The sequence below is a fragment of the Jaculus jaculus genome, chromosome 1 (assembly GCF_020740685.1).
Source record: "Jaculus jaculus isolate mJacJac1 chromosome 1, mJacJac1.mat.Y.cur, whole genome shotgun sequence".
NCBI lineage: Eukaryota > Metazoa > Chordata > Mammalia > Rodentia > Dipodidae > Jaculus > Jaculus jaculus.
Genome location: NC_059102.1, coordinates 337,006,108 through 337,021,632, shown reverse-complemented (window position 1 = coordinate 337,021,632; position 15,525 = coordinate 337,006,108). Strand labels below are relative to the sequence as shown.

The 15,525-nt window shown below is 40.1% G+C and overlaps 1 protein-coding gene across 3 annotated transcripts in view; it reads right to left on the bottom strand.

Moving 5' to 3' along the window:
• Positions 1 to 4,409: 4,409 nt before the first annotated feature.
• The window catches only part of Kctd3 (potassium channel tetramerization domain containing 3), a 47,595-nt gene continuing 36,479 nt past the window's right edge, over positions 4,410 to 15,525 (bottom strand). For 2 of the 3 annotated variants that reach the window (XM_045152306.1, XM_045152292.1), the window contains exons 14-18: positions 14,371 to 14,526; positions 11,455 to 11,551; positions 7,001 to 7,185; positions 6,792 to 6,930; positions 4,410 to 6,046 (exon numbers count right to left, since the gene is read on the bottom strand). In XM_045152306.1, the coding sequence (XP_045008241.1) occupies positions 5,485 to 6,046; positions 6,792 to 6,930; positions 7,001 to 7,185; positions 11,455 to 11,551; positions 14,371 to 14,526 (1,139 nt within the window). In that variant the 3' untranslated portion in view covers positions 4,410 to 5,484. The remainder of the gene's footprint in view (positions 6,047 to 6,791; positions 6,931 to 7,000; positions 7,186 to 11,454; positions 11,552 to 14,370; positions 14,527 to 15,525) is intronic. The other variant, XM_045152297.1, reaches the window with a different exon arrangement.

Sequence of the window (15,525 nt, the reverse complement as noted above, 5' to 3'; positions counted from 1 at the left end):
ATCAGTGGAGATAAACAGCAAACACTGCAAGCCTTAAGTTTGGCCAGCCAGGCCAAATGAGGAAACTGGTATAATAGTGGCATGTCTGTTGTGGGGGAAACTAATGGCTCTCTAATTGGACTGGAGGCCCGCTCCATGAGAAGGAATACATGCCTGATACTGAAAACGTATGATGGGGGAGGTCATGAGCCCAAGGGGTGCAATGCCTGCTGCTGTCCGGCTAAATGCATTTTATTTATTTATTTATTTATTGGTTTTTCAAGGTAAAGTTTCACTCTAGCCCAGGCAGACCTGGAATTCACTATGGAGTCTCAGGGTGGCCTCGAACTCACGGCGATCCTCCTACCTCTGCCTCCCGGGTGCTGGGATTAAAGGCGTGCGCCACCACACCCGGCCTAAATGCATTTATTATGCTCACCAAGCTGCTCAGTAAACACTTCTCTTAATGTTCACACCCATATTATTGCTACTCTCACTTTTGATTACAGAAGAAGCTTCTCTTTTCAGATGGCACTGACCACTGGGATGACTAAAAAGGTGAAGTGGCAGAGGAGTGCTCAGCACTGAAACGTCTCTATCACACCATCCAAGGCTCAGGGTCCATTGCAGAAGAGGTAGCACAAAGAATGTAAGAGCCAAAAGAAGGGTAGAAGTCCTTACAAAGCACTCTTTGAGACAAAAAACAGCCTGGATACCCATGACTTCACAGTGCCTGGCACTACCTACACAAGACCCTCATAATAGCAGGAAATCAAAATAAGAGGAGAGTAATTGAAAGGAGGGGATATGATTGAGAGTGAATTGTGAAGGAGAAACTGGGGGTGGATTACCATAGTTTATTGTCTATAATTATGAAAGTTGTCAAAAAATAATTTAGTACAAAATTGCTTCAAGTCTTTCATCATGCAAATTTTAACTTGTCACCATTTTTCAGTAATCAAAAAGTGTACAGGGGGTAAAATGTGCACAGGGGCTGGAGAGATGGCTTAGCAGTTAAGGCACTTGCCTGTGAAGCCTAAAGACCCAGGTTCAATTTTCCAGATCCCACATTAGGCAAATGCACATCATAGTGCATGCATTTGAGGCCCTGGTGCATCCATTTTCTCTGTCTCTCTTTCCCTCCATTCCTCAGTCTCTAGTCAGTAAATAATAACAATGCAAACTGTGGAATCAGACCTTTTGCTCTGGTATCCTGACTGGCCACTGGGTAACAATATCCCTGTTCACCTGAGCCAGAGAGTGCAAGGGCCAAAGGATAAAAACTTGCTTCCTCCTCAATAAAATAAACAGTCTTTCTAAAATGGGTAGACAACAACACAAAAAAGTCAACAAAAGTCAGAAAACTGAGGGATCTCCACCAAAGATGCCTACCCCTACAATGGAAGCCTCCAAGGAAATCATAGAGAAATCAACAGCAATTCATTCCCAAAATGAACACAGCAACCAATGAGAGACCCTCATTAAAAAACAAACAACAACAAAAAAAAAAAAACAACACTGAACTGGAAGCAAACTATCAAAGAACTAATAATCATATTAATAAAATTGAACAGAATTGTCTCTTAGAGCATTCAGCTTTTGATAGTTGGCTAAACTTGATTGAAGAAAACATAAGAAGCTTTCAAAGAGATATCAATGAATTGAAGGTGAGTCAAGAAAAGGAAGATCTCAACAACTGGTTGATTAAGCTTAATTAAGACATGATCAAACAAAAGAATGAATTCCAGAAGGCATCAGGAAAATCAGAAGTTGAGTTGAAATCATAAGTCAAAAAAAAGATGAACACATTGCAAAATAACACAACAGAAAACAAGTATCAAATAGAAATTATTAAAACCTCTTAATAAATCCTCACCAACAGAGTTATTCATGTGGAAGACAGCACCTCTGACCTGGAAGACAAGACAGAAGAAACTGATTGGGAGGACAAAAACTTTGGTAAGTTAAAAAAAACAAGTGAACAGAATACGAGGGAACCATGGAATATCCTAAAATGACCAAATATCTGCATCACAGGTATACGAAAAGGAGAGGAAATCTAGGCCAGAGGCATAGAGAACATATTCAACAAAATTATTGAAGAAAATTTTCCACATGTCTCAAAAGAGAGGTCCATCCAGATACAAAAAGCCCACAGAACACCAAACAGGACCAAAGCAGAAACTCTCCAAGACCCATCATAGTTAAAACTCTGAACAACAAAACAAAGAGAGAGTGTTAAAAGCAGGAAGGGAGAAACAACTCACAATATGCAAAGGCAATCCCATCAGAATTATGTCATATTTTTCAATGGAAACCCAGAAATTCAGCAGGGCCTGGGATGGAACACTTCAAAGTCTAAAAAGACTATGGCTTGCAACCCAACCTAATCTACCCAGCAAAAGTATCCCTCAGAATAGATGGTAAAAGAAACACTTTCCATGAAAAAAGTCAACTCCATGATTATATGAACATGAAGCCAAACTTACAGGGAATACTTGAGGGAATACTCACTCCACAGAACAGTCAAACAACCAATCTGAAGAGTCAACAAGATCACAATAACCAAAACAGACCAGGCTCAAGCACAAGAAAGCACAAACCCATAAAACACCTTATCATGGCAGGGGTTAACTCTAAACTCACAGTAATAACCTTAAAAATTATTGGTCTTACCCATCAAAAGACACAGGTTATCAGCGTGGATCAAAAGCTTGGACCCTTCTATCTGCTGTCTTCAAGAAAGCTACCTCACCACTAAAGACAGACACCTCCACCGGGTGAAAGGTTGGGAAATGAAATTCCAAACAAATGGAAATAAAAGTGGGTGTTGCTATATTAATTTGTGATAAAGTAGACTTCAAACCAAAAGTAATAAAAAAAAAAAGACCACTTCTAACTCATCAAGGGAATTATCCAACATGAGCATGTCACAATCATAAATAAGTAAGTGTAAAATGGGTGTGGCAGCACACGCCTTTAATCCCAGCAATCGGGAGGCAGAGGTAGGAGGATCACCATGAGTTCAAGGGCACCCTGAGACGACATAGTGAATTCCAGGTCAGCCTAGGCTACAGTGAAACTCTACGTCAAAAAAACCAGAATAAATAAATAAATAACTATACATACATACATACATATGCATGCACCAAGCACAGGTGCACCAGTTTATAAAACAAAATCTACTCGACAATAAAACAGAAATAAACACCAACATCACTATAGTCGGGGACTTCAATACTCCACTATCATCAATAGACAGATCATCCAAGCAGAAAATCAACAAGGAAATAATACAGCTCAACAACATCAAAGATCAACTAGACCTAATGGACTTCTCAGAACTTTCTACCCCAACAATACGGAAAACACATTCTTCTCAGCAGCCCATGGAACCGTCTCCAAAATTGACCATATATTAGACCATAAAATGTGCCTTCATAAAGTCAGGAAAATTGAAGCAACTTCTGTCAGATTACCCACCAGAGGTTAATGGTAAGACCCTACATGACAAAGACACCATATGCTCTCATCAAGGACCACAGAGACCTGGTTGGAATCCAGAAGAGAGCCAGTCACCAGACAATGCACCCACCTACTGCTGGAAGTAATACATGAGCTACTGGGGGAAAGTGGCCAACAACTATCTGAGCAACTCAAAGTGTAAGCGACTCAGAAGCAAACAACCTGACGTGATGTTCACACAAGTACAATAGTGGCACACAGCTATGATGGGTAGCCAGCTACTCTGCTTAGTGGAAAAGAAACCATATCTGAAACTGGGAAACAAGTCAAAATCATATCCAGGTAACGATTATGCTTCCCAATGTCAAGCTCCCACTAATCTTGGGCTATAAGAGGGTCTACACCCTTTAAAATCTAAATTAACAATACCATCCTATTTAACCAGTGCTGACTTCACGCCCCATTGGAGATTCTGCTTCTCTTTTGCAGATGAGATCAGGATCTGAGGTGATAAATGACCCAGTGCACTTCAGCCTGGCCCCAGCTGAACCCACAGAGGAACTGGGGAAATGAGCAAGAGCACTGCTTTCTCAGCACTAGGGTGAAGGAGATAGACACTGAGGACACTCAACACCTACCAAACCAGAGATCCAGAGGCTCCTAAGAGCCCATCACTGAAGTGGACTTAAAACGCACCCAGCATGGCTCAGGGAATTTTGTGGAAAGACTGTTAGAGCCACAAGGTGGGACATTCTGCACAGAGACATTGCCTCTCCCCCATAACTGACTGCTGCCCCATAATGCATGACCACAATCCCTATGAAGTTGACCTGCATCCCCAATGAGGAAGGCCTCTTCAGAAAAGGGGCAGGGAGCAGGGAAAGGATGGTACCAAGATGTATTTTTTTACATACTAAATATGTCCATATCTAAAAAAAAATAAAAACATAATTGAAAACACAGTGTTAACATTCTTAACTCATTTAATTGATGAGTTTTTTGAGAAACCACTGGCAATATAGTAAACTTTAAGAATTTATTTCAACTTCACTCATTCATTTTATTTCTTGGAATGGGATATATACATTATTCACCAATAAATGTTTAAGGGTTTAAATGTACAATTAGCCTACTGTAGAAACTTATAAATCATTCCAATTAAATGAAGAAAAATGTACAAAAACATTCTTTTGCTCTCAGATTCAAAACATATTCAAAAGTACATTTTTACATAGACAACACATTTAACCCCAAATTCAGAACAATTGTGTAAGTGAAAGAAAATGGCCACATTATTATAATTATCAACTGCAAAACATGGCGGCCCCTAAAGCAGAGAAGACTAGCAAATGGAACTTTCTCTTCTGCAAGTTTCACCTGATGATTACTCTCACTTCACCTTTTCAAAATACACAGTTGTTCCCACTGGAAAGACTTGGCATTCAATACTGGTGACACATGCTATATTCAAGAACTCCCAACAAAGGGAATCAGACACGGACTCACAATACAAGAGAATGACGTGGAAGGACAGTACACAGTAGGATCTGGGGTGCACATCAATAGTGTTTCGAGTCACAAGCAGCACCTCACATGCTGGTGAGCACTCTGCAATCACAGTAAGGGCAGGAGCCCCAGCTCCAGGAGAGATATGGTTCACGTTGACCTGACACCGCAACAGTGTCTGGCAGTCAGGAGAGCAGCAGCCCGCTGGGTCATGCTCTAAGGACAAGCCATGGGGGCGGCCTCCAATCACGATGTGCACACTCATGGCACAACCCAAATGCATGAACATTAGAATGAACGCCCACTTTACTAATGTTCCGTTACATGTGCTTACAAAAGAAAAAAAAAAAAAAATCCAAAATGTCAAGAGAGATGATTATGCCTTTTTACTTCATGAAATTCTGTTTAAAAAGGTACTAAATGAAACCAAATTTTATCTGGTAAGTTTTGATGTAAAAAATCAATGTACTGAAATTCAGGAAACTTTATAATTTTCACCTAAATTTAGCAAACTATCATGCATCTTGGTGAATTTTACAAGCTGTACTCTTGACCGGAAGAATCGCTTTTCTTATGCCTAGGAGACGGCGTGGTCTTGGTAGGCGATGGGGACGCAGTGCCGGGCGAGTCAGTTCCTCCATCAGAAGTACTTGGCGAGGAGGCAAGATGGGGGACTTTCTTTCTTCCCAGGAACCCTCCCCCTTCAAACGCCCCTTTCTTCCGTAACTCCACTTTATTTTCATTCTCATCTTCTGATGACCTTTTCTTAGACTCTGAAAAACTTTCTATTAATTTATGCACTTCCAATCCACTGTCTAATTCTTTCAAACTTTTTATTTCTGTTCCAGGGGACTTATTCTCAGATACAGTCCCTTCCCCTGCAGCTCCCTTCACCTCAGCTGGTATTGGACCCAAGTTACCATTTTCAGGGACAGCTCTTTCGACATTTTTATTCAAGTTAATCGTCTGGAAGTCCTTGTGACTGTGAAAGCTCTCTGTTCTTCTGGCTCTGGCTAACAAAGGGCTCTCTCTGTATGGTCGCACAGCACCGTAAGTAGCTGCTTCATGGATGGTTTCTTGATGTTGCAGCTGGAGGCTAAAATACAGTTTTTAAACATTATACTTCAGATTTCATAGATTTCTAAAAAGAATATATCACTGAACTACCAAAAGCTTACTATATAAACATGCAATGTATATTATTATTCACATTTTTCTGTAAAAAATATGCATATCAAGTAGTCTACATTATATATACTACCAATGAAAATAACACCAAACATATATTCACATTCATTATATTCAATATTTGGTCCTTGGCTTTTCAGAATTTAAAAAGTTTTTTTGTCAATATGGTAAAGAGGCACAACATTCATTCCGCTGAAGTACACAGGCCTTAACGTATGACAAGACCAGACAATGCACTCTTTCCTCAAGCATACTGACTGCAAGGCAGCAGAACAAAACTGCACACATACCCGCTGTGATACGTGATTTTCCTGCTCTGGGTGAATTCAGAGTTACGTTCAAACTGACAATAATTTACAAAAGGAAAAAGGTGGGATGGGCTCAGTGACAGAAAGTATGCTTAGCATGCACAATGTCCTGAGCTCAGTCCCAGCACCCACCCAGAAGAAAAGACAAAAATATGTTTCCTATGAAAAGAATGTGAGTAAATTTATGTGAGAAATTTAATAAAATTTAAACACTATCAATATGAAGTCTGAACTGAAACTACACTTTGAAAAATATGCCTCTTACAACTGACTCCAGGATGTCAAGACATTTTTCTTAAAAGCAGTCGGTTCAATCTGGGCTATCCCCCCAGCTCCTTCACCCACCTCGAGCTGGATTCCCGCAGGCGGCTATGCTGGACCACTGACGTTGCTGGACTAATGTTAGGAGTGGCGCAGCGAGACGTGCTCAGATCACACTGGTCTAGCAACCTGAGTAATTCTTCTTCAGTTGGACCACCTACATCTTAGTAAAAGAAGCAGTTACTACCAGCACGTGGGAGAGGACCACCATCCCTCCGAACACGGCAACCTACCCTTATCTTCACTTTTGTTCACCACGTCCATGGCAGTCGTGAGATCCCACATTTGAATGCTGCCGTTCGTATGGCCAGTGAACAAGTAGCGCCTGGGCCGTGAGCCCATCCTGCTGGACCCCTCACACTCTCTCACCGTAAAGGAGGAGATTGTTGTGCAGTCCACGGCCTGAATCTCACAGATTCTGCAAACAAGTACACAGATGTGAACCACAGAAAGCAATTACATTTTGCAACTGAGATTTTTTATTAATTATTTATCTGCACGGTTACAAATGAATATGTATCTAAGACAGACTTAAAGGGGCCAAGGAAAATCAATAGAAAAACAACTCAAACCTTGGTTCTCTGAGAGGAGGTTCTTTTTTAAAAGATTTTTGTTTGTTTCTTTTTATTTATTTATTTGAGAGTGACAGAGAGATAAGAGGCAGAGAGAGAGAGAGAGAGAGAGAGAGAGAGAGAGAGAGAGAGAGAGAGAATGGGTGTACCAGGGCCTCCAGCCACTGCAAATAAACTCGGGACATGTGTACCCCCTGTGCATCTGGCTAATATGGGTCCCGGGGAATCGAGCCTTAAACCAGGGTCCTTAGGCTCCACAGACAAGCGCTTAACCGCTAAGCCATCTCTCCAGCCCAAGAAGAGGTTATTATACATATACATTCGTGATGGTAATTTCTGACTGACAACAGAATTAGACCCATCATGGAAACAAATCTCTGGTCATATCTGAAAGATGTTCTAGATTAGATTAGTTGAGGTAAGAGGAACCATCCTATCTGTAAGGCCTGTAGGTGGCACCTTTTCCATGGGATGCTTAAAGAGGAGAAAGCTGGCTGATTGTTCAAGATCCATCTCTCTCTCTCTCTCTTTCTCTCTCTCTCTCTCTCTCCTTCTTCACTGTGGACACAATGTTTCCAGAGGCCTCTAGCTCCTGCCACGATGCACCCCCACCCAATTCCCCTGGGAACTGTCAGGTGATATAAACTCTATTTTCCTAAGCTGCTTGTCATAGGGTATTTTGTCTCAGCAACAAGAAAATAACTAATATAATATCAATGCATTAGTTAAATAAAATACAGAAATAATTTAAGTCACAAAAGCAGAAAGAGTATTGGTGAGGAGGGATTCTTTACAAGGAAGCTGTGAAAGAGAAGATATAGGGGGAAGGGAAGGAAATTATTCTAGACCTTACAAAAAAAGCAATAAAATTTATGTGCAAACTTCTAAATTCAAAACCAAAAAACACTAAAAAGTTCCACAAAAACATTAAGATAATTAAAAAAAAAGCCGGGCATGGTGGTGTATGCCTTTAATCCCAGCACTCTGGAGGCAGAGCTAAGAGGATTGCTATGAGTTCAAGGCCACCCTGAGACTACACAGTGAATTCCAGGAAAGCCTGGACGACAGTGAGACCCTACCTCAAAAAAACCAAAAAAAAAAAAAAAAAGAAAAAAAAAAGAAGCATTATTCATTGATTCTCAAACATAACATAAAAACCAAAACTAAGAACCATTTTCCCAGGCTGACAAAAAAGGAGGTGGAAATTGTGAGCACACGATTATATCAATGCTGTTCAGGTAGTTGAATTGCACTTCAGCTCCTTCAGGCTACTTCAAATCAGAGGAGGAAGGGGTGAAGGGAGGGACAATTAGCATCCGGACAATACAAGAGGAAGGAGATCCAGTCCACATGACCTGAGAGCCAGGAGACAGGACATGAGGTGTAAGTCAAGGTCTAGTCACCCAGGGAACAGGACGTCTCTCCTTCCCTCCCCTCTCCCCCCACACACGTGCACCCTCACATGCAGTGATGGCTATGCTGGTCACGTTTTCATGTTAAGGAGAGAGCTTTGTACCAAGTGTAAGGTTTGAAACAATTATTTTTGTAGCCTCTATCACATTAAGGGTCTTCTCCATTTTAGTTATTAGGATTTTTAAATTTTTGTTTATTTTTATTTATTTATTTATTTGAGAGTGAAAGAGAGAGAGAGAGAGGCAGACAGATAAGAGAATGGGCACGCCAGGGCCTTCAGCCACTGCAAAGGAACCCCAGATGCATGCACCACCTTGTGCATCTGGCTAACGTGGGTCCTGGGGAATCAAGCCTTGAACCGGGGTCCTTAGGCTTCACAGGCAAGCACCTAACTGCTAAGCCATCTCTCCAGCCTAAGTTATTAGGATTTTTAAAGGCTGTAAGTGGATGTGAAATTGGTGATTTTTTTTTTCTGTTTGATAATCTTTCTCACTACTATTAATGTAATGAGTAATGTTTAGTTATAAATAACTGTAAAATCATTCAATTTTTTTTTGAGTAGATGTCTGGTTTATTTTTAAAATAAAAAAAGGATCACCATTTATATGTGCATGAAAACAAATATAACTTTGCTTTTTTTTTCCCTATGGGATAGATTCCTAGAATTTTTCCACCTGCTTTTTTTTTTTTTTTTTTTTTGTGGTGGTTGTTGTTTTTATTGTTGTTTTTGTTTTTTCCTGGTGGATTGCTTCCCTAATCTCTCCCAGAACGCTTTTGTTCCACTTCTAAGCTATCTTTAAAAAACCCACTCTGGCTCACAATAGCATTAGAAAGGTCTGACTTTTACTCAGTTCTACAAGTAACATTTGCTTCTTATTTTTATAGCTATATTTTAAAACATAAATAATAAAATTCATGTAGAAATTAAGTGATTATAACGCACTGCAACTATCTGAAATCACTTAATAAGGGGAATATTAAAACGGAATACAGACAAGAGATACTATGCTGCCAGAGAAAGCTGTACTACCAGCTTTAATAAACATTTGGCAGCTTCTCTGTGGAATATGCACCAAACACTAAATCACAGTGATTTGCAACATGTCACGAGATGGCAATATGCTGTCTAAATACATTACAGCCCTATAAGTCATTGCCTTTTAAAAAAAATAAACATAAGTAACAACCAAAAAAAAGCTGTCCAAAAGATGATTTAGGTACATTAAAATAATTTTCTAGAATTCATTCATTTATCAGTTGCTAATGACTACACAATTACCTATGAGAGAAAATTTATCATCTCTCCAAGTTGATTCATTAAAATATGTAACCAGAGAAAGTTGAAGAAAGACAAAAGGGAACTTTGAAAACATGAGAGCAACACTCCAGACAAATTAGCCATCTGTTTAATGACTGAGAATGGAATTTTACTTGTTGCACATGTCTGAGGTGTAAAAAGGTTTGCTGTTAAAAACGGGAAATATTGGGGTTCAATCTAAAGCCACAATCAGATTATAAGAAGTAAAATTTTAGTCAACACAAAAGAAAGAAAAACTAAACTCCACTGAGTAAGTCAGAGACTATTTCTTAAACTTATTTTCTCCTATGACATCTAAAAAGTGGAAGCTTATTTTGTAAAGAAGCTAATGAAGAGCTTGTTGCTTTCATACAGCTAACAAAAGGAAGCACTAGACTAGAACTTCACACTGCATCAAATTCACTGTGGCCTTCTCTTACATCAGACCAGAAACCATCTCTGATGTCAAAGCAGAGAAGACAGGCAGCGTTACAGGTGCAAGGAAAGCCTCAGGCAGTGCAGCGCCCACACTGTGCAGGCGCTGACGAGGCGTGCAGATGCACTCCGCCTCTCATGAACTCAGGCAACACGTCCCCCGACAGACAGGGAGGGGAAATGCAGTCATGGCTGCTGTCTTGTAGGCTATGCCACAGCTGTGCACATTAGTTATTATTAATCAAGGTTTAAGTGCTTCGTCATTTTTATTCTATATGGAGATACTGTCTTTCTAAAATATCTTTTATCTGTGATACAAATTATATACAGAGACTGTAAAGGAAGGGAACTATTTAAATTCAGGGGATTTTTTTTCCTCCTAATAAGAAACTGAATGTTTTTAAGAAAAAAAAGCATTAAGTGGTTAAAGTTCACTATATCTTATCCCAAGTTCTTCCTAAATGATCACAGCATGAGTGAAAATGCTAAATAAATTCCAGAGACTGAGTAGTAGTTCATTGGTGAATTTTAACTGGTGCACAGATGCCTTACTTTTTTATGTATTTCTGCGCACATATGGATGGATGTGTGTGCCATGGAGGTCAGAGGACAACCGCGAGGTATTTCACCCCTCCTTTGTCAAGTTCTTGACACAGGCTGTCCCCTATTTACTCCACTAGGCATACTTCAGTACACCTGGCAAGCAAGCCTTAGGATTCTCCTGGCTCCGCCCCCGCGGCCACAGGTGGATCTCAGATGTGTACCACTTTGCATCATGAGGGTGCAAGCTAGCCCCTTTCACTGTTGAGCCATCTCCTGAGCCCACAACTTTAACTTTTTCATTGTCATTAATAGACTTCTGTCACAATATGCTCATAGTAACACTGTTTCTTCACTGGAAAATCACACCCTCCACTCTCAAAGACATAAGCAGTTTGTGAATGTAAGCATCACTGCAGCCAAGTGTCACCTTTTTCCAGTTGAGGAGAGTCTTACAAACAGTTTGTTAGTGATGGGAACAACTTTCTGGATAAACACTTGCTGATCATCTCGCTCTCCAAATGGTCCTGGGTCAGAAAACAGAATGCCAAAAAGTTAATTAGATTTTGTTTCATTTTAAAGAAGGAACCTTAGTAATAACTAATACCCATCTCCCCCGAAATAATTTCATTCCTGTCAACATCGCACTGAGTTCTAAGTCAAAACCAGACACATAATGCTATGAAAGAACTACTTCAATTTGCATTAGCTTGTTTTAAAACACAATATTTCAGATTTATATTTGATGTGCTAAGGCTTTAAAGGTAACTGTTTCCATAAAGTTCTTCAGTAGCAGTCTAGAAGATAACTTATTAAAATATACTCCATCTTCAGGAGTATTCTGGGATAGATGGATTGCTTGATTGATTCACACAGATTCCTAGGACATAGAAACTGGGGACCTAGGGTGTGGCTCAGCACTAAAATGCGCTCTTGGCATATGCAGTCCTTGGGTTTGATCCTAACACTCAAAGGGGCAGGAGAGCGAGGAACTAAGGCACTACATGTGCTCATCTTACTTTTTGAAAAGCTAACATGCAAACTTTTAAAATCCCAGTGTAACTTTATCATTTAGTAAAAAATACAATATCCCAAAAGTATGGGATAGCCAGGGACCACAGCACAGTCCAGAACATGTAGGATAGCACAGGTCCTATGTGACAGAACTCAGTGAACCTCAGCCACAGCTCTAGCGTGGTCTCCACTGTGCTAGGTACCTGCAAACTGCCAGACAACTTTCTGACTTCCAGGCCTACCGACGTGGAACAGCAGCCCTCAGCCAGTAACTTCGACCAAAGTCAAAACAGTGACATGCTACCCAGCGCCCAGGAAGGATGTGACTATGCAACTATGCCTTCTCCCCTGAACTGCATAATGGTGAGATGTTCAGATACCCTAACTCTTCACACCTTAATAACCATCTGTATTCAATTTATAGATCCTCCCATCTCTCTCCAAAAGGGCTCCACAAAGACCCCCAAGACTTTTCTATAGTCTTTGCAGAAGAGAGGACTCCAAAAACATGACCTTTGACTTCTGTACCTTTTAACTAGCTCCATTTCTTGTTTCTTTCATGGTCTCCCCTCCAACATCCTATCATCCCATTAACTACTGCAAATCAAGACTTCACCCACACCTTCTCCACTCTTCTACTGATTTGTATGTCTATCTCTTAGGATACAAAAGAATCGATATATAAAAGGAAATCTTCCTATCTCCTTGACCTGGTTGGTTAGGTTGTAAAATTAATTTTCAGGGCTGTTTCTGAGCATCTTTCCATTCACATTCTGTATTCTCTCCCTGAAGGCACATTTGCTCCCAGGATCCTCACCTGCTTCTTGTGGGATGCTGCTCAGTACACAAGTATGCACCTAAAGTCTTTCTACAGGGGACCAGCCCATTCCCATCACACTATGAAAGAGAAATAGGCACAATACTCAGATATACCCATCCAAACTCATCTATTTAAAAAGCAGCCCCTCTCTCTCTGACAATGGTTCAGTGACTGCAACTTGGCTACTTCATTTCCTGAGCAAGAACCCTGAGAGTAAGCTAGACTCTGCTTCAAAATCTCACATCAGTCTCCACTGTTCCCTTCTCTTTTCCTCTTCTTAGGTAATTAAGTCATTCTTCCTGGTTTCCCTGCTTCCTGGTTCTCTTTGCATCCTTGGACACACACAAGAATGAACTACATAGCTGGATGTGGTGGCTCATTCCAATAATCCCAGAAGTTGGGAGGATGAGGCAGGAAAGTGATGAGACATGCGTCAGTCAGCCTAGGCTAACAGTAAGTTAAGGGCTAGCCTGTGGCTATGCAGAGGCCCTTTGCTATCTGGCTCCTGCCCCCCAGCCAGTTTCACATTCCACTGGGTTCACTTGCAAAGCTTGTGATCCAGAGTCTCATGACCTACACGACATTTTCCAAGCTTGCCACATTCTCATACTTCCATCTTTTCTACATGGCTGGGGATTTTCGTTTGTTTCTGCTAGAATGTCCCAGTTCTAGAACCACCTAAATCCAAACACCTGAAATCCTATACTCCCTTCATGTGATACACATTATGATCTCAATGAAGGGTTCTCTTTCTGAATGTCATTTTGCTTCAATGTTAAATGGAGATTAGATCCACCTCATAAAATTCTCAGGAATATTAAATGAAAGGATAGAACACCCTTAGGTATTATTAGTTCTGTGCCCTTGAGCAGTATGCAAACCACAATTGTTTTCTCTTTATTCTCATTGTTCATGATGTTGACACTAAATGCACTGAGATTTCTAGTGTACAAAGCATTCAAGGTAGTTTTGAGTAAACCCCTATACTTCTAGTTCCTAACTTCACATAGGAAACCAGGATCAGACAACAACTGTTAATACTATAATGCCAAGCATTTCCTTTCCTAGAAAGACTTAAATTTTACTTTCAACCTGTACTGTTAATGTCTTCTTTTAAGAAATGTTTGGAAAGATTCAACAGTTAAGCAACAGGTCATGCAGAACTACACAGTATAAGTTGCTTTTTGTTTTCAGACAGACTACTGGAGTAACAAGTTGTCTCTATATGCCAACATGTATATGTGAATCCACATACAAATGTATGCCTGGTAGGCAGGCAGACAAATCAATCTAACTTAACTACTTTTTGCAAAATCCAAAGCATGTCCAACAAAAATTTATGATATTTTCTTAACAGATATTGTTCAATATTGCAAAGCCATCAAAACAAACTTTCTATTTTGAAAGACTGTCACATGTCACAGTTGGTATCAAAAATATGAACTCAAGTTTTAGATTTCTACCACAGCAGATATATTTCTGAACCACATGCAAATATTTAAAAAGGCCCACCTATGTCGTTACCAGAGGAGTAGCTACCATGGCTTTCAGTCTCCTCCAAAGACAGTATCTTGAATGACGCTAACGGAGTGGACCCTGGCTGCGTAGAGATCATCCCTCTGAAGCGTGTCACTGTCCAGGTCCGGACATGGTTGTTATCTGCACAGACTACCAGTGGAAGAGAGCACCAACGCATCACCAAATCACTCTTGCAGACATTTTAATACTTTTTACAATAAGAAGATTGTTACATTTTAAGTGGCAAATGGCATATTTACCACATAAGTACTTTCAATTTGCACTTTACCATATAAGTGCTTTCAATTTGCACTTAGCTAACATAAGTGGGAGAAATGAATATGGTTTCTCTTACTGCAAACACCAAGGCATTTAAGTAAACATATGAATCTTTTCAAAAATAGTGTATAGGAGCCAACACACAGTATACAACTATAAACCCAGTACTTGGCAGGGGGCAGATACAGGAGAATCCTCACAAGTCCAAGGACAGCTTCATCAAACAGCAAGTTCTAGATCCACTCGGGCTACAAAAGAAGACCTTGTTTCACACACACACACACACACACACACACACACACACAAAGTTTACAGGCTATAAATATAAGAAATATTTTTAAAGTATAGAAGAGGACATTTTCCTGTTTTGAACAGTTGGCTGGTCATCATCTCAACCACAGAAGCTGCTGCTGCTGATGCTCCTCAGACCCCAAGACACCTTGAGCCCGAGTGGCTGTGAGGCCATTCTGAGCATCTGCCAAATACCCTGTGGGGCTCAGCTGTTGACTGCCCACCGACAGTTATACAGTACGAAGCATTCCAACTAGGTTTATTATTTTTTGAATGAAAATAATATGAAATGAGGATATAGCAAGAAATTTCCCAACTTAACTTCACGTTTTGGGGTCCCAAAGGTTGCTCTTATTAGAAGATATACACCAAAAAAAAAAAAAAAAGGTATCATTACTGCAAGAACTGTACTTATTTTTGTATGCCCTAACAACAACTTTAAAAATGCACACTAATTTGCCTCTTAGGAGGTAAATGGTTTCAGAAAATATATCAGCAACAAGATGTATCTTTATTGGTAAATACTAAGATGATATTTAAAACTTCTACACACAAATCAATTCCTAATTGATGCCAGTT